The 20,220-nt window shown below is 40.5% G+C and overlaps 1 protein-coding gene across 1 annotated transcript; it reads left to right on the top strand.

The window, feature by feature from the left end:
• Positions 1-8,948: 8,948 nt before the first annotated feature.
• Positions 8,949-18,979, top strand: LOC131216951 (two-component response regulator ORR22-like). The gene is made up of 6 exons (XM_058211601.1): positions 8,949-9,646; positions 10,153-10,305; positions 12,272-12,667; positions 13,039-13,115; positions 13,255-14,631; positions 18,667-18,979. Exons 1-6 carry the CDS (start codon positions 9,505-9,507, stop codon positions 18,736-18,738), a joined length of 2,217 nt encoding a protein of 738 aa, XP_058067584.1. The 5' UTR covers positions 8,949-9,504; the 3' UTR covers positions 18,739-18,979.
• The last annotated feature ends 1,241 nt before the right edge of the window (positions 18,980-20,220 follow it).

Here is a 20,220-nt window from a genome sequence, read left to right as displayed (position 1 = left end):
CTGGTAGGGTTCTCGTAATGAATGGGTTCAACGGCGAATGCACCACATGGTAGATCCCACGTTCTATATGATAGAATCTATAGTAATGTGCTATTGTCGTCCCCTTTATGCATTTCATTGTTGCCTTTGGAATGGTGATGTAGAGTGGGTCACGGACAATTTTATGGCCAAGTTGGATCAGAAAATGTCCGGTCAACAACAGAAGTGATCCAGATTGTTAGACTTTAAATCGAGCGTATCTCGTAATCTGGAATGAGTTATCGGACGTAAAATATTTGATTTTGGGGTAAAACGGGCTTCTTTAGCTACCCAACCCGCTATGCCGGGTTGTACAAGCCGGATTTACGAAATACCATCAGATCGATGATCATTTTCCTATTTTAGTTCCGTTTTTTTTATAAATAGTAAGTTTTACTTTGATTATAACTCTTCATCCGTTGGGCTTTAGAAGTTGCGCCCAACGTGAAAAGTTCTTAGAATATTTAGGAGAGCAGCTTGGTGAGGCTAAATATGACACTTACTATTTTTGGCCGAAAACCTTGCGCACTAGTGGAAATTATGAACATATATAAATAGTAAGTTTACTATTTATAGTAAGTTGTGAATTCTAGGAGTTTTAATCGTAGTTTTTTTTTTAATTTCTTCCATTGCATAGTATTCTTTTTTATTTTTTTATTTGCTTGTTAGTAAACCCATTATCAGTTCACAATTCACTATTAGCCACCCCCACTGGGGAATCAATACCAAGACCTCAGTGTTGAGCTTAGTATCCCTATTTAAAGGGTTGTAAACTCGTAAAGGGTTGTAAACTCATTTATTTCATTCATCAATCAATTTCCAGTTTCTTAGAACATATTCTCTATTTTCTTTTTTCTCTTTGTGGATTTGAGATCCACGAGGAGTCTATATGAGGTGTCCAGAGAAGCTCTGTACATTCAGAACAATTATCCTCTTAAAGAAGATGGTGCTCGACCTCACGTTCTTCCCTGCGTCAAATGGCCTACGCTTGGGATATTGGCCAAACATATGGAGGCACATACAAAGTAAAGGTTGGATAGTATTCACACATTGTAGGGGGCTCCATTAAGCTATCATACTTGCACTCGAAAGTATATGATATTTTCTCCATTAGTAACTCACTTTTTCTTATTGGCCTTTTCATTTATGGAATTAATGTTTTAAAGTTATCTTTGCCATATTAGCGACATATCCTCTAGAATTTAATTTAGAAAGCTAAGACAAGCCTCTCCAATTCAATGCAATATTCCAAAAAAATTATGGAAAAATGGTCTAACCGCTTGTGATAGGCTAGCATGGATGAAGTGTATTTAGGAAGCTCTTCTTTCCTATAAATCTACTCAACCCATGGTTAAATGTTAGATAGAGTAGGTCATGGTTTCGAGTGCGTGTGTATATGATAGCATGTGAGTTAATAAATAAATAAATAAAAAGTTCATGCATGCATGCAGTAAAGCTCATGTATATGCCACACGTTCCAACATGGCCCAATAAATCCAAAATCCAATACATCCATCACACTGGCACCACTGCATTGATCCCTTATCCCAAGAATTAGATCGATCCACTAGTCAGGTAGGCTACAGTAAGTTTTCTGGCCCATCCACCTGTTTCCAATGCTGGGTCCCACATGCAGTGGCTGAACCAGACTTTATTTTTATTAATACATGTACGAGGTCAGATCAACCTAATGAATGGATAGGATTTCGCACGTACATATGTCCCATGCTGGCACATGTGCTGCATGTGCACGAGTTTTATTGCACATGCGTGCACTTAGGGAAGCTCCTGTATTACCTTCAAGTCTACACACACGCATCCATGCATACACACGTGCATCATTTGTTTCATTCACACCGAACACGACCTTAGCCCTGGTCTTCCCTTGAGCGGCTACACGCCACCTCAGGTTTGGAGTTGGGGCCCACATGCACCTTCACATGCATCCATGCACACGTATAAACTCATCCACTTGGCACGTGCCTATAAAATTCGAGTTGTGGGCCGTTATGTAGATGGGACTCGGGCAGGTCAGATGGATGATATAGATGATAGGGCCCACTTGTCACATGGTTAGGATGTCATAGATGCGTGTAGTAGAAGTATGCACCTGTCTAGAAAGACTCCGTTGAAAAAGGGACCGTTTTCATTATCACACGCCCTTTTTTATTTGATGTGGACTCTAATGGTTAAGCTGCTGGTGATATCCGGCGGATGTGGAGCCCACGTAGTTCATATATCAAATCCAACCCGTCCATCGGATGTTTCCCTTCAGGTTACTCTTAACTCCTGAAAATTATCTGGATCCGATCCTCTTTGGGGCCACAATACATGGAACAATACAGGAAAGGGGCCCGACTGAGTTTCAGAGTAGCTTATTTTTGTCCTCAGATGAAGGGTCTGGATCGTCTGAATTCTGAATACACATCATGGTGGTCCGTTTCGACCACCAGAGTGCATGACGAAATCATGGCCCAGACAATCAGCTATCCAGAGCGTCCAATCAGTGGCCCATCTGAATCAGCAGCTGCCTACACAATCCTAACCACCCAAATGAATGTTTTCACGTGGTAGTTAAATGAAATTCTGGTTGAACTTGGGTCCAAACAATGTAATTTATGACGGTTTGCCAATCCAAGAAGAGGGACATCACATGAACGATCTGGATCTTCAGATGGTGCTGGTAAAAGGGTGGATGAACGGGCTGTGAAACGTTATGGGCTGTGTGTTTCACTTGGGTCTGTTGGATGAACGGCTGCAATTGATGAGGGTGCATGATCAGTCAAAGGAGCCTGGCGGAACACGATTTCTGGAACTCACACAGACTATTGAACTGGTCCAAGATTTCTTAATTAAAATGCTGATTATCATCGGGTGACATGTTTACATAATTTAATTAGCATTTGGAGTCACATTGTTTGTAAACGGTGACCTTGACAAGGACCCTGCCTAGAGAGGTATCTTTTGATAGTCCCCAGCAGTACCAATTCAGGTGGTTTCCCTTCTTCCCGCCTAGTTGAAACACATTATTTCTTACTATAGGATGTGCAAAAGATGCATGTTTAGCAATGCTAAATAAAATGAAGTCTAAAAGAAAGCTAAAGTAATTTATTAGAACTGAACTCAATCTTATATAGAGCATAATATATTTGGGTGTAAGCATATCTAATTTGAAGAGATTCATTTTAAATATGGATCGCAGACATTACCATAAAAGAATTATAATTTTTTATTTAATTATAGTTGTAAAATGCATAATCTATCAATCTTTAATGTAACGATGATTCTAAAGTCAGTAGAATAAAGATAATTGTTTCACAAGAAAACACATGCTCTTGTTTTAAATTGTGATATTATGGTAAAAAAATATTATTTAAAAAACTTTTTTTTATCATTTTTTGCAATTTTTTAATTTTAAGTATTTTTTAGAAATTACTTATAATAATGTCAGGAATGTTAGGTAAAATTTATTTCGACAATTCTATTTTTGATAAATTAAACTTTAGAGTGTTCTTCTCCTCTTTCTAGTAATTTCGAATTAAGGTTTGAATTTTTTTTTATTAGTAATGTAACGAAGAAATCATACACACATTATTTAATAAAATTTATCTAAAATTTTTAATTTTTTCTTGTGAACTCCAAAATTACCTTTATAGATTCACAATTTTGTTTGGTTAGATAAGGAGATCTTTTCATCATTCTGTTTCATGCTCTTCCCTGCATCACTTCGCTCCAACTTGGCCACGGAACGACTTCAACTACTAGCCAGGTGGCCCATCATTACACCCTGATCCATAACTAAAGTGGTAGACTGAGTGAAAGACACCTCGTTTCAACAATGAGGTCTTGGTATCGATCCCTAGTGGGGGTGGCTAACAGTGAAGTGTGAACCGATGGTGGGGTGTCCTAACAAGCTAACTACAAGGGGAAAAAAAAAGTAGATGGATTAGATCACACGCATGTGTGCCACTTTGACACATGCGTGGTCCAAACGGCCTCTTTTGCATGAGTGTAGTTTGGCCAACCTTTTTTCAGTGGTAGATTAATTAGTATATATTTAATCAGCTTTGCTAAGCATACACGCAATGCAATAAACCACCCTACACACGCTTTATTTGTGCCAGCATGGCACATATGAAAGATTCAATCAACCCATCCGATTGGTCCCACTTTCTACATTTTTCTAAAAAATAAATATGATCCATTCAGCATGTGGGCCCTAATATTAGAAACAGGTGGATGTGTTAGACAACGTCAGGCAAGTTTTCCATAGCTGTTCATTTGTTTTGCAAACTGGAGCCCACCTGACCATTGGATCAACATGATTCTTGGCATGGGGCATCAATATTGGTGCTCTGTTCTGGTGGACGGATTGGATCTTGGACCCATTGTGCCATGATGGCATGTGTGTCACATGTACATGTGCTTTATTATAAACGCGTGTAAGCTTAGCAAAGCTCAATAATGTTACAATTAAATTAAGCTGAACCAACATGCCCGACCACTTAAATCTATGGTCTGCAGAGATCGGAAATCTATGCACTTAAAAGTAGAGTTGGGCATCGAGTTGATTCGAGTCGGACTGCTTAGGGTTGACTCTACTTGATTCGGTTTTGAAATAGGCATAACCCAAACTCGATCCGACTTGATATCGAGTCCAGCCTGCCTGACTCGGTCTGAGTCCGGTTTGGCCTGGACTGATTTGGACCAAGTCCGATCCGGTCAGAAGTACCGAGTTGGGTCGAGTTGGCACCGAGTCAGATTGAGAGATGAGGGAGGGAGAGACTGAAAGAGTCAAAAGGAGAGAGAGGAGGAGGAGGAGGGTGATGGCGTTAGGTGGTTGTTGGGCTTGGAAGATGAGGAGGATGAGGGAGGGGGAGAGAGAGAGAGAGAGGTTCAGCTTGGAAGATGAGGAAGATGAGGGAGGGAGAGAGAGATTTTGGGATCAGGTTGGGATAGGATGCGGCAGGTAGGGTTAGAGAGTCAGGTATAACTGGATGGAGTTACTAGGTAACTCGAACTTGACTCGGTTTGAGTTTGGATTGGGCGAAGCCTACCCGATTCGGACCGACTCACCCATTCGGTTCGAGTTGAGTCGAATCGAAACGAGTCATAGCCGGATCGAGTCGCCCCCGGTGCCCACCTCTACCTGAAAGGCCCTATAGATGGGCCATGACCAAAGCATCACATCCGTCCGATTTGAACACATGGGTCCACTCTTACAAGTACATATCAAACAATACTTACAATGGACAATAGTTCAGATTAACCTACCATTAGGAATATTGGGCCATTCTCATTCACAAATGGTTGGTCCCAATTTGGGGAGACCACTAATTCATGTGACCCGACAAGCTATCAACTTTCATTTATTTTTTGTTTGGACCGTCCAACCCATACGGTTACAACATACGCCAACAAAACAAAGGGAGGGAGAGATTAGAGAATTCCCAACAACAGACAAAATGCTTTTCTTTCATCATTTCAACAACCTTTGAATATTGCAGTTTATAGACTCCTTCCCTATTTAAGTGGAAGGCATGTTCACGACGCTTTCATGAGATTGCTGTCATTTTCACGCCAAGGTCCGGTTTGGTAATCCGCGGGGACATATAAAAATAGTCCTCGGGATCATCATATGAGGCTGAACCCTCAGTGATCAGAACCGTTCATCGGTTTGGCCTCATCTGGACCGTTCATGATGTGGCAAGATTTGCTGATTGGATGTTTCCATTTTCCTTGATTTTTTATACTACTCATCTATTTGCCGGCTCCAATTATTTGGCATTAGGTTTAGATGATGATGACAACGACTTGTCCATCAGCAGCCCGTGGTGGGACCCACTTCATCGTTGAATCGATAAGGTGGTAGGCCATTCACCGTTTGATTCTTCTAATGGATGGTTCTGATTAATGAGGGTTCTCACGTAAGTCTAATTTTTAACGTAGTAGTGTAGAGTTTGAGATTCCATGTGCATGCAGAGAGCTAATGTATATGGTCCATTCATGTACTTCAGTTCAAACCGTTCAAATCAATTGCCGCATTCTAAACGGGACGCCCACGAAAGCAGATTGCATGGTGAGCCACACAGCCACGACCTCAGTGGTGTGTTGACGTCACCACGTTCTGTGGGCTTTATCATAATGTATGTATTATATTCACACCGTCTGTCATGATGTATGCATTATATTCAAACTGTCTATCAGTTTTTGAGATCATTACACGGTATGTGTCAAAACATGAGACAGATTAAATATTTAAGCAGACAACCCTACGTAAAGCAGTAGAGATTTAACGCTTATCATTGAAAACTTTTTGCACCCCGACAAAGATTTGGATCAAAGTGATATTAGTATTTTCCCTTCCTCTTGTCCCCCCTCTTTTCTGTGATCTGGTTCGCCATATGAGATTTGGATATGTTTTGTTTTTTGTCCTGTGCATGAAAATGATCTTTAAAAATGTATGGACTGTGTTGATACAAAAATCTGGTACACCCTCGCTAAGCTCCAAGTACTTGCATAGGAGAATGACAAAGAAGACCCGGGCTAGAGCAGAGGACCTCCAATGCCAAAGTCAGGCTAGGAATTTGGGTCTTTGTAGTATAGAGGGGTTTTGGATGAAAGATTTTGTGTACCTTTTTATGTAAGTATCCTTTATTTATAGTGCAAGTAAAGTAGGATAATCCGTGGTGTTAGGCACGACTTCAGCGGTTACACGAAACATGCGCAAGTATTGACAGTTACCCTAGAATTATAAGGCGAACAGTTATGCTGATATGCGACCCTTATCAGATTGTGGGTGGATCTTATCTCGATATTATAAGTATATTCCTTTTATGAGGTTAAGGTCTTCTGTCAAGGCTGACCTCCAAAGCCTAGATCAATTGGTCAAGGTGGAGGTCTTTGATCAAGGTTGATCTTTGAGACCCTCAACCACTTCATAGTATTCGAATTTGTATATATGGTGATTGCCAGGCCCATGGAGTTCCTGTATTCGAAAGCTGTGTGAGGTTCATGGAGATGACTAGAGGAATCCATTCCTATGGATACTTCATCAACCTTACAATTTGACAAGACTCTAGAAAATCAAGCGGATCCAAAACTCAGAACGCCCACACAATAGAAAACAGTGAGAACGAAAATGTCTAATGTTAAAAACCTACCTAGAGCACAAATATCATCCTGAACCAAATCTTGGGTGGCCTCGCAAAGTTTTCAATGGTAGGTATTCAGTCCCCACCATTTCCTATCGTGTAGTCTACGTGAGTTTTGGATCTTCCTTATCTTTGGAGTCCTGTCCTATTGTGATGGACGGAGTGGATTTCTCACATGAATCTTTGTGGACCCCATATAGTTTGCGACAACAGAACTTCCGGTGGCCGGCGGCACACGCAATCTGCATCCCACGAGATGGGGCAATTGGGCAATAGGCCAAAGCAGCAAAATAGGATTGATTGGACGATTCTAACGTCTCACTAATCGACATTCATTTATTGAATCATGAGCGTTGACTACTCTTCGTATTTGATCATCCATCTGATGGCTACCGACGGGATGAGGGGAATATCCAACAGTTGAAACATTGTCTGTGGCAAGCTGTGTTCCGGGCCCAAGATCCAGACGGTTATGATTAAGCCTGGTGGATACTATGTGTATAGTGGAGGAGCGCATGCTTATGGATCGTTATCGTCCGTCAGAGTATCAGGTAATTCCCCTCTTCCGGGAAACAACGTCTTTGGTCTTCCTCTCGAGGTATTACCAGAAGATGCACGATCCGAGAGAAACGGCATGTGGGCCCCAATCCAAATCTCATTAGACAATCAGAACCATCCGATGGGGGAGACTGTTGGCGTATCTTCCATCACCTGCCACGTGATTCTGTACTCATGGACCCATGGTTCGGCGATCAGGACTGTAGATCGGATGGAATCCACTCCTCAACCATCCAATTGGAGGGAGTTGATCGGACGGCTCTGATCTTTCAATATGCTAACTTTCCAACGCACGCCCCCATCCGGATGTCGATTGCCACGCAGAAAGTTCCTGCCCTCATAAGCTAGTTGGACCCCACCGTGATGTTTGTGAGAAATCCACCCCGTCCATCCATTTTCCCAACTTATGTTAGGCCATGAGATAAAAAATGTGGCAGATCCAAAACTCAAGTGGGCCACACGACAGGAAACAGTGAGAATTGAACGTCCACTGTTGAAACATTTGTGGGGCCACAGAAGTTTCGGATCAGTCTAATATTTTTGTCTTTTCTTTTCATCCCAGTAAGAATCTTACTGACTTTATGAACGGTTTGGATGGCATATAAACAGCGCGGCGTTTCAAGGGAAGTTTCAACTGTAGGCATTTATCTACCTACGTTTTTCCTTTCGTGTGGCCCACGTAAGCTTTGATTCTGTCTCATTTTTTGTATCATTGCCTAACATGAGATGGAAAAACGGATGGATGGGGTGGATTTCTTAAAAACATCATGGTGGGCCACATAGCTTATGAGCGTAGAAACTTCCTGCCCATCCAAGGTGGAGAGCACCAGATCAACGGTTACCATCAACAAAACATGGCCCCACATGTACAGAATCCTGGAGGGTCAGGGAAATGCCAGCAAAGTGTACCCCTGTTGAAGGGGCAGGACACCCCCACAAGATTCCCCTCCAAACTGGGGGCCACCACAAGAAATACTCAGATAAGAACAAGGTGGGGCCCACCAGTACAGTTGTAGGAAGCAAGGTGCAATGTACAGAGGGTCTCAGCTCCCCCACTGGGGCTGTGGGTATCATAGAGTATAATAGCATTATCATGATTATATTATGGAAAGTACTAAAATAGTAAAAAGGCAATAATTAAAATCCCCCAATAATAACCATAAGCTAAGCTGTATTTCATTTTTTATATCAAACAAAAGCTGCTAAAAAAACAAAGGAAAGCCTCTCTCTCTCTCTCTCTCTCTCTCTCTAAGATCTCACCCTTTCTAAAATCTCCATCTTCTTTCATCTTCCAAGACAATTTAGGAGGAAGAAGACTTCTAATTTTCTCCTTTCATTTATAAGAAATAAGTAGAAAAGAGACCCACTTCTTGCTTTCTTGATTTGGGTCTCTCTCTCTCTCTCTCTCTCTCTCTCTCTCTCTCTCTGTTTTTGGGTTTGATGGGATCTTTTGCTGAAACTGTTTTTGGGTTTTAAAGGGAGGAGGGTTTTGGTTTGGGGTTTGTTTTAAAGTTTTAATCTTTAATTTATAGTGGTGGGAGAATTCTTTTGAAACTTGTGAGGATTTGGGCTTTTTTGGCTTTGATTCCTTTTGAGTCTCTCTCTCTTGTTTTTGTTTTTGGGTTTTGATGGGGTTTTCGAGGTGAAACTGTTTCTGGGTTTTGAAAAGAGGAAGGCTTTGGATGTTTGATTTTTTTACTTTTTAGTGTATATATGGTGGTTGGGGAGTTCTGTGAGAATTTTTGAGGATTTTGGGGTGTTGGGTTTTGTTGAAATGACAGTGGAAGAAAGGAGAGGAGGGAGGGATGATCCCTCGAGGGATCAATTTCCGATTGGAATGCGTGTTCTTGCTGTGGATGATGATCCTACTTGCTTGAAATTGTTGGAGACTTTGTTACGCCGATGCGATTACCATGGTTTGATCTCTCTCTTTATTCCAGTGTTTCTCTCTTTTTTATTTTTTTGAGGTTGTTTGGATGGTTGGTTTTCTATATTTTGGTTGATTGATTGGATTTTAATGTTTCTATGATGAAAAATTTTTAAAAAGAAAAAGATTTGATTTTGTAAACGTGTCTTTGTTATTGTATTTTAAAAAATAGAGATTGTTTATGGGTTTTTGATATTTTAGAATTTTTCTTCCCTTTTTATTTATCTTTATTTTTGTAGAGCTATTGATTATTAAGTACTGCTACAATTATTGAAGTTCTCTCTCTTCGCCTTTCTTTAATTTTCTCCAACAACTTTTGTGAGTTTTGGATTTTTTTTAAAAAAAAAAATCTGTTAATGGGATTCCTGTAATTTTCATCAGACATGCAAAAAGGAGAAATTTTTTCAAATTGGTTTTTGTTGATGTTTGCATTCTTGATTTTTGTTTTGGAGTTGGTTCTTTTCTGACTAGAGTTGGATTGATTTGGTTCTGCAGTTACTACGACGAACCAAGCTATCAAGGCTCTGAAGCTGTTGAGAGAGAACAAAGACAAATTCGATCTGGTTATCAGCGATGTCCATATGCCAGACATGGATGGTTTTAAGCTTCTGGAACTCGTTGGGCTCGAAATGGACTTGCCTGTCATCAGTAAGTTGTAGATTCCATTGGGTTCTTTTCCGTAATTAGAGTTTCAAATCACGTAAATGGACATTACATACTCTGAGATTTGCAAAATTCACTTCAAATATGAATAGTTTCTTCCTTTGACTTCACTTTTGCAGTTAATTCTTGGTAGAAATACAAGTTTTCAATTATTTTCTTCATTTTGCATAGTTTAGTTATGGATCAAGAGCTTGATGAATTATGGGCCTCTTTCATTATGCCCCAGTATATACAAGTGGGCCCCATTGTTTGAGGAGCGAAGGCATCATAATGATGTGGGATGCCCCTAAATCTTCCAGATTGGGAGATCCTAGCCATTCAATATTTGGTACCTTTTCCCCGGGCATTGCTGCATTTCTTTTAACCTCCATTAGAATCTTCCAAGCTGGGAGATTTTTGGGGAATGCCCCATGGAAGCTGGGCAACATCAGATGAACAGGTTGATCTTGGCAATTGAACCATGGTCCCACTCCAACCATGGCTGTAGGGTTGCATTGATTTAGTTCGTTTATAATGGTCCTCTAAAAACTGAGGAATTGATTGGTTCCTGGTGAATGGGTTGTCGGCTGGTGCTGACCATAGCACTACCTACCATGGGTAATGTACATTTCCATACCCACGAGCTCCGATGGCTGGGAACCATGTCTGGCATGTGGACATCTGTGATAATTTTCCGATTCACTCTGTTAACTTTCTTGCTTGATGGTTATCCTACTTTCAAAGTTTTGAAGATGAAAGAGGAAAATGTGAGAAGACGGACTCTTTAGCTGAGGAGAGGGTTCTGCATCCAATGCTGTTGATATGATACTATTGTCGAATGTGCAGGGATTTTTCTTGGCCTATAGCTGTTTCCATCCTATTTTTTTTTTAAATCTTTGATCTTGTTGTACCCGTATCATCTTCTTTGTATTTTTTTTGTTGTGTTTTTCTCTTTGCCAATTTCCTTCTTTGTTATTAATAAGTTAATATTGTGGATTAGAAAGATGAGAGTAAATAAAGAATCTCATACGGGTTCCAGTCCTTGCCCGAGTGGTAGACAAGGAGTTTCAACATGAGGTCTTGGGTTCAAAACCCATAGGTGGTGAAATCCCACTATGGTGTGCGTGGGTGTGTGGCGGGTGCGTGTGTAAAAAAAAAAATAATAATAAAAAAGAATCTCATATGTGCAAAGATCATATGCAATTCAGCTTTATACATAATATTTCATTTTTGATAGTCCTTGCTTTAGGTTTCTTTTTCATCATTTTCAATAGTTTCTTTTTTAGACTAAAAAGCCCCAATAGTAGCCTTTCAATCAACTCGCCTCCTTGGTGAGCGAGGAATGCTACTTGCTGAACACCCATCTGCAGTTGTCAAAACTAGATGCTTCAACATGTGCTGGTGTGGTTTACATGTCAGGGATGCAGGCTGTTGGCAAGGTAGGCCCTGCTGTTAATGTGTGCTGGCACGAAAAATCATGCTGGCCCACTCATCAGGTGGGCCATACATCCATGTTGAATGTAGATTGCTGAACATTCCTTCTAAACGCCCATTTATCCTGAACATGTGGACCCATCTGATGCGCAGAGTGGCCTCATCTTTGGGTCAGGACACATTAATGGTGTAGCCTCATCCAATTTGCCACACATAATGAATGTGGACTGTTGGTTATCCTTTTTTCCAACTGTCCATTGTTTCATAGAAGTGCGTGCCTGTCTGATGTGTGGACTAGCTTGATTTTTTGGCCACTGCACATTATTTCTGGGGCCTGCTTGATGAACAACCTGGACAGCCACACGTATGACATGTCGGAACATGTGCTGCCTCCGGTTAGGCAAAGGAAGATATGCATCTGCAAGGAGCATTCGTCTTGAAATGTTCCTTTTCAAAACTGAGGAATTGATTGAATTTTGGAAATCACAATTTTACTTAAAGTGTATTGATTTATTGCAACCGAATCTTGGCAATGCAGTGTTATCTGCAAATAGCGACCCTAAAGCCGTGATGAAGGGGATAACTCATGGTGCTTGCGATTATTTACTGAAGCCTGTCCGGATTGAAGAGCTGAAGAACATCTGGCAACATGTGGTCAGGAGGAAGATTGATTCCAAGGATCACAATAATACTGGGCAGGGAGATGATGGGGAGAAGTCGCATCGTGAAACGGGACCCAATACAACAGGATCAGCTGATCCAAGTGGGAAACTCAACCGGAAACGGAAGGATCAGAATGAGGAGGATGATGATGAGTGCGATGAAAATGGTAATGGCAATGAAGACTCCTCGTCCCAGAAAAAGCCTAGGGTGGTTTGGTCTGTTGAGCTGCATCGGAAATTCGTAGCTGCTGTTAATCAGTTAGGCATCGACAGTAAGTTTCTCTCCCATCATCAATAATGCTTGATAATCTACTGCTTAGTGGTATGCATGAGATCTGGACATTTATCTGGTGTGCCTTACTGTGCATATTCTACGGCATGAAAATCAGATTGGTCTGGTCAATTCACAGGTGGGCCACGCCTGCACCTCAAATGAGGACAGTTGGCCAATTGTTTTGAACCATCTTTCTTATACGTGTGGTCCACCTAATGAACTGTGGCTCACATACACCTGTTGCATGAACTATGAGGAGAGGAGGCTTTGAAATCAATCTTAATCGTGGGTAACTGTAGAAGGGTTAGTTGTTCATGGCCTAAATCTTTTTCTTTTTCCTTTCCTTTTCTTTTGTTGTTTTTTATACAGAGGCAGTTCCTAAGAGGATTCTTGACCTTATGAATGTTGAAAGGCTCACAAGAGAGAATGTTGCAAGCCATCTTCAGGCAAGATCCTTCTTTCTTTCCTGATGCAATCTTTGGTTTCTGCACTTCGAATGGCATTTTTTTTCATTGTTTATGCTTCTTAAGGTGGCTATTTTGCTAGACATTTAGCTTTCCATTGCATGTTGACTTGTGATTGCAGAAATATAGGCTCTACCTGAAAAGGATCAGTAACGTGGCAAGCCAACAGGCAAATATTGCTGCTGCTTTAGGTGGCAAGGAACTCTCCTATTTGCATATGGGCTCTTTGGATGGGCTTGGAGGCTTTCATGCCATGACTGGGTCTGGGCAGCTACCGAAAACTGCTCTTGCCTCTTTTCAAGGTGCAGGGGTGCTTGGTAGATTAAACAGCCCGAACAGTTTGGCCTTGCGTGGACTTCCTTCATCCGGAATGATTCAACTTGGTCATGCCCACAATTCAGGCAGTTCTATCAATGATTTCGGGAAGTTGCAGCGGGCTGCCTTTCCCGGAAGCCAGCATGGAAATTTACTTCAGGGGATGCCGCATTCACTAGAACTCGATCAACTGCAACAAAACAAGTCCGTTTCTCGCCTAGGAGACTTATCAACTCCTGTTGATAATTCAAGGGTCTTTCCGATTGTTCATCAACAAATGACTGGTGTTGGTGGTTTTTCCGACACTGGAACGGCTGCCAGTATCTGTAGCAATTCCTTTCTCAACAACCCAAACAACCCCTTGTTACAAGGACATCAGCAGCGGGCACTATGTGGGGGTCTGGGAAATCAATCATCTGTAAGAATGGGGCCATTGAATCCAGAACAGTTTGATCTCAGTGGTGGGGTTTCTACCCATCTGCCCGATCATGGTAGATGTAGTGACACCTGGAAAACCGCTGCTCAATTGACTGGGTATTCATCAAATGCTTTGCCTATGCGTGGTGGCCCTTTCGGTCACGATGATTTGTCTTCGGGTAACTCGAGGGATAATCTTTCATCCATAGCCTCACATGCTGACATCAATCTCCTAAATATTTCTGCCACCAGTGTTGCCACAGCACCTCTACATGATTCATTGACAGGAAGAGATCCGCATTGCCAAGCTAGCTCTGTTGGCTTTAATGTTGGGTCTACGCTCGGGGAGATTGATGGAAATTCAAAGTTCTCGAATTTCGGAACCATGAGCAATAGTGTTGGGCAGAATACAAGTTATGCTCAAAAGTTGGAAGACCATAAACGGGATTACGTCAACAACCAAAATCTTGTCTTCGATTCTTCTTTAAACTCTTTGTTGCCTGATCATGGTATTATGGGCTCCATGGGCCAAGATGTGGGGCAAAGCAATGGTGTCTGTAATAGAAACATGGATATGACATTGATGGGCCAATCAAATTCTGGTGCTTCATTTAACATGCAGAACGGTGATATTGGGAAGTTGACTACAGACAGCTCGATGAATTTGAAGGAAGATTACTTTATGGAGAATGCGAAGTTGCAGGGAGGTTTCAATCCTAATAATTGTGGTTCATTTGACGATCTAATGAGTGCCATAATAAAACGGGTAAGTTACTCTTCTGCTTTGGTTTTTCATGTTTCTATCTGTAAATAGACTAAGTGTCATATAAACTTGTTACTCTCTCATTGTATGGTCCTCTCTTGCCTCATCATGTGGTTAATGAGCCCCTCTGTGGATAGGCAATCTGGCAAAAGATCCCAGTGATCTGCAATTTTCACCATCCATACTTATGACAGTTAGAAATAACTGTTCATGTTACAACACATTTGTATGAATGAATGATGGAGGTATCTAAGCAATGGGATTGTTTCCAAGTGGCCCATCCAAGTGAGCACCACTAGAATGTTCTAGATCATCATGACATATATCTCAGATATTTTGAAAATGTAGTCCAGTATTTCAGAAAAGTATTTACTCAACAAAATGCCAATATTTTTCAAAATATCTCCGAAGTCCCTATAGTATCATGATATTATATAGACATTCAAAATTTGCTGTCCTTTTTATTTTTTCCAATAACTTATTTTTCTTTTTCTATTTATCGTTTTTAAAGATTTTCTGCGAAATTTTCCCGAATATACCTTAAGAAGACCCCTAATTCTGAAAATATCTTGAGAAGATTCTTGCTGAGAAATTGCCAAGAACACGATTTGTCACTATGGTCTGGGTCATCTGGTGGTGACTTAGAAAGTTCTCCTTCATTGGCTGCTTGGTATTCTAAATAATGATTTGTTTCTGAAAACATAGTAGGTATTCTTAGCAAGAGCACTCTCAAGTTTTAGAACTGGGGCATGAGCTCACACACACATGCAGTGCTTTTAACTGATATAGGATGGCCAATCATTGATTCTGACTGTCCATTCATTCACACCACACTAGGGACAAGCCATGATGCAAAAAAAAAAAAAAAAACACTCTGATTGGACAATTCTAACCATCAAGAAAATGGGAGAAATGGACAGTCAAATGGAGACAATATTTCCAACCATCATATTGAAACATCTCTTCAATAAGTCCCACCATGGATTGCTTATGATTCTAAGCACTTTAGTTTTGGCAAATCCAATCTATCGCTCTTTTAAATTGAAAAGTTGTAACAAAATGGCCCACTTTCAAAGGGTTAGGATCATCTGATTGTTGTGATTTCTTGCACCATGGTTTGCCCATACTAGTATGAACATTTGACGAGTCCGGATCAATGATTGACCATCCCACATGTCAATGTGTGTGTGCGCGCTGTGCATTGGCACGTGTGATCTTACCAAAATATACACAGCATGGTTACTAGTTTGAGTTAAATCATCCTCTTCTAACTGCTTGGGTCCATTGAAATTTGAGTTAAATCATCCCTTCTAAATGCTTAGGTCCGTTGAAAATGCACCGCGATCATAAGTAGATGTGTTACTCAACGCTTGTCCACAAATCTGCTGTGTAGCTTGTTGGTTTAAGGGTTAGATCCCATTTTATTTACATACTGTAAGCCTACTATGCTGCTTATAAATATCTGTATGAGAAGTATTAACTAGCCATATTTACCGTATCAGAGAAAACTACCTCCCAACACCTATTTTATTAATAAAAAGGATGCTTGTTAATGTTCAACTCATTCTGTTTGTGCATACATTTTATGAATTCATCACAATTATATATTGTAAATATGAATTATTTTATTGTAGTGCAATATCTTGCCCAAATATTTGGGGCAAAACTATGATGATGGTGGTGGTGGTGGTGATAATTTACATTTATCTATGTATCCATATCATCGTTTTGGTTTCCATGGAATTTAGTTTCCTTTTTAGTGCCTGTTTGGATTGTGGTAAAAGAAAGAAAAGAATATAAAAGAAAATAAAAGAAATTTGCAATCAATTATTGAATGATGATTTCCCTGAGCACTATCAAAATGGATTCCGTTTTAGGAGTCTTGCATGTACTGCAAGTGGAAATCTCATTTTTATGAGACAAAAGTCACCCCATATCTTGTGCATGAGAATCTGACTGTGGAGAATTCTAATGATTGCTATTGGAATCCACTATTTACTTATCCAAACGGAGTAAAACATCCCATCATGGGAAAAGTACTTTATTTTCTTTTCTCTTGTCTACAACCCGAACAGGCCCTTAGGTAAATTCAATGTATGCACATTGTATCTCTCTGTTTGTCTTCTGCAATCTGCATACATAGACCGTTTTGGGCTTCTTGCTGCTAGTGTCATCACTTGTTATCTTGACATGCTGTATTTTTGTGTTTCGACATACACCAATGATCAAATTGGATAGTAGTGTTGACAACATTGAGGTGCATCTGATCTTGGATGGGACCTACCATTTTCCAGATTCTCTGTATTTTGATGGTCCTTTCATTAATTAGTTGTTGTTTATGGATCCAAAACTATGTAACTTCAACACACAGCCTTGAGAGAGAGAGAGCGGGGGGGGGGGGTGTGGTTGGGAGGAGGAAGGGAGGGACAAAATAGATATTAGGAGTTAGACATGCAAGCTGTGGAAAACTCACACGGGGTGGATGATATATAGTGATACTGAAAGGTATTTATCAATAATTTTCTGGACCCATTGAACAAAAGGGGAACATTAATATGAGCTAGGGCACATTGATGCTCTTAATGTGCCCTTTGCACACATGACAGGATCATAGATCCAGACTGTTTGTTGGTTTCCCCGTGTTTTTCATGTGCCATGATGCTAACCTTGCAATTATTTGATCTGATTAAAATAGTTCCTCAGAGACATGTTATCCAAAGTGTGCACTATTAAATGAACTATCCATATTGATCACTGGCCCCATCCAAACGATGCATTTTTGTATGGCATTGATTGGATGACAAAGTTACTCTGTTAGTGTGAAATTTCATTGTTGCCCATGTAAAGTGGTGTGAACCTAATGGATGGTTCAGATGGATGATTTGATCATCCACACTCTAAAAGCACTGGCACATTAAGGGCGGCAGTTGCCCAAGGTGTGTTTAATTTCACTGAGAGAGATCCAAAAATATATAACTATGGAATTTATTTCATGACTATGTAGTATACAGAAGCAATGTATCTTGGTGACCACAAGTACATAAAAATAGTACAAAGTATTGATACGCTAAAGTGCAAGAAATAAAAGATTGAGGCTTTTAGCAATAGCTGTGTCAGCATTTGTCTAACATGGGTTCAGGGAATGCAATTTTTAAGATTTGGAGTATACCCATTAAGCATGTGGTGTCAATGGTCCATGCGTTATTTACTTTTGTTGCATGCATTGTGCACGTACTTTATTCCCATGACATCTGCTTGTCAGAAGATGTGCCTAAATTTAGGACAACTGGTCAGTTCTTTATAATCGTCCTTTTTTTTTCACATGGGACCCATCTAATGACCAGACCAGACTGATTTTTGGGCATAAGGTACATACACTCTGAGGTAAACTAGATAAATGATCTGGATCTCACACACATTATATGTTTGCTATTATGATGAGGATATCGGGATGCAACTTGGGCGGGTTGGATTGGGTTGGGTGGGTCAGGTCAACTTGAGCCTGACCCAGCCCTAAGAGGACCCAACCCAAGATGCCCACCCAAATTTCTCTATTCTCGATCCAACCCGACCCAAATACATATGATTATTACTAACCCAACCTAACCCTGGCCGGAATTGCTCAACCTGAGCCCAACCTGATTTCAAACAAGTCAGCATTTTTCAACTGTAACTAGACCTGAGGAACTTGGCAACGGACCCAACCTGAACTCAGGTTGGGTTTGCAGCCCTAGTAGGAATCAGATGACTACTCTTATTGGCAGCCATCACAATTCACCCTAACAATATGATATGGGTTAGTATTTGGGAAAGGATATTCCATACTTCCCATCGAAAGCTTAGGCTTTTAGCTGTCCAGACACCTAAACAGGAGCTGCTTTTGTCACCAAACATGCCAATTGCAATCTCTTATTTGCAAATAGCATCATTTCTTGCTATTGCAATCTGCTTTCTTCAATCCTTATCATTTTCTAATACATGATTTTTTTTTTTTTTAAAACATTTTACTAATACATGATTTATGCTGATGCTGTGCAGGAGCGAGATGAGGTTGCTTTGATTGATGGAGACATTGGGTATGATGTCTTTCCACTTGGAACGTGCATGTGAGGTTTTTTTTTTATCGCAGATGACTTCCATTGCTGGGTTCATGGACTCCTAGAGGGGGTTTGTACCATCATGTATTTGCTTTATCTGTTTATGTCATGTGTGCCAAATCCTAATCCAACACACCCATTGCTTCATGTTCATTAGATTGCTTGTTCGATTTTCTTTTTTGTGTCCATAATTTTTGCGACGAATGGAGCGATGACATAAGAATCAACAGCATTTAAAAGATTGTCGATCTTCATTTCTAATTGTTGCTCTTTGGAGATTATCTGGTGGGCCATCTTAATGATCTCAACTTGGGATCTGTTTATAAGACCATGTATACATGTATCATGCATCTATCTATGAAATTGGTGTAGGGAAATGATGCAGTGTTGGAACTATGTTATCCATGCCAATGCTCGCTATGATTAGTAGGAAGTGGGACTGAGTGGCATCTACTTCCTGCTGTTGATCTTTTCGATCTTTCTGATCAAATTCCATTTGTTTTTATTGAAATTGTGATTTGGGTTTTTGGTTTAAAAAATATTGAGAGAAGGGGTCTTGCACTTGGAATTGGGATTTTTATTTTATTTTTTTTTCACTTGTTTTAGATGCTAAAAGTGATAGTTTTTTCTGTAAGATATTGGTATGTATTTCTATTCCTGCTGGGGGTATTTGATCCAAGCTTTAGAAGGAGAAATGTGAGATTTGCTTTTCTTAAAAAGACGTAAAGATGGCTGTAGCCACACGCATATGGAGCCTCCCATCTGCATGTGTATTAGATCTGAGCTTTCCCTCGTTTGGGCCACACTTGCAATGCTCAATGGGTTGCAGTGTGGAAAGAAAATGGATGGCTGGGAAGAATTGTTCGAATTGTCTGTTTGTTTTGTACATTGTGGCAAGCTTGATGGTCTAATCAGTGCGCCCCACTTGATAAAAGGTTTAGATCTCTGACATGTGAACCATATTGATACATAAGCCTGCCTGTGATGGCTAGGCCTCTTGAATGCATATGGGCTTTGTAAACAGCATATTTCTAATAATCTGGCCTGGAAATGGACGGTTTTGGATTTTTCACAAGGGGCAGGTCGTTGGGCATTCTTTGTTGAAGCTTTTCCATTCCCACATACACCTCTACATGCCCAGATTAGCATGAACACCTGAGTGGTGCATCAGGTGGTAGCCAGTCAACCCACAAATCAAGCCTACCAAATCAATGATTTGGCCACGATCTTCTGATCTAAGGCCCACTAAATCAATGATCTTCATCACCAAACAAGAGCTCGTTTTCAAAAGCAGAGAGCCCAAAAATGTTCTCTACATCGAGGATCATGAGATAAGAGGTGGGCCTAATCGAATGGAAGGTCCACATTGATGAGTAGGACCAACCAAATGCAGACTCATGGCCTATGGAATAAGGTGCACCTTTCGCATAGTGAGAAATCTTGGTCTCTGCAAATAAAATAAAAAATATATTTTTTTTTAATTTAAGAAAATAAA

This window comes from Magnolia sinica, chromosome 10 (genome assembly GCF_029962835.1).
Source record: "Magnolia sinica isolate HGM2019 chromosome 10, MsV1, whole genome shotgun sequence".
In the NCBI taxonomy this organism is placed as follows: Eukaryota; Viridiplantae; Streptophyta; class Magnoliopsida; order Magnoliales; family Magnoliaceae; genus Magnolia; species Magnolia sinica.
Note: the sequence above shows the minus strand (reverse complement) of the source record. Positions and strands in the feature narration are given on the sequence as shown.

What these genes read in the sequence shown, in the direction of transcription:
- LOC131216951 (XM_058211601.1), top strand. Translation starts at nt 9,505, where the DNA reads ATGACAGTGGAAGAAAGGAGAGGAGGGAGGGATGATCCCTCGAGGGAT. An exon ending in ACGCCGATGCGATTACCATG is followed by an intron (nt 9,647 to 10,152) that starts GTTTGATCTCTC and finishes TTGGTTCTGCAG; the next exon opens with TTACTACGACGAACCAAGCT. An exon ending in ATGTTGCAAGCCATCTTCAG is followed by an intron (nt 13,116 to 13,254) that starts GCAAGATCCTTC and finishes TTGTGATTGCAG; the next exon opens with AAATATAGGCTCTACCTGAA.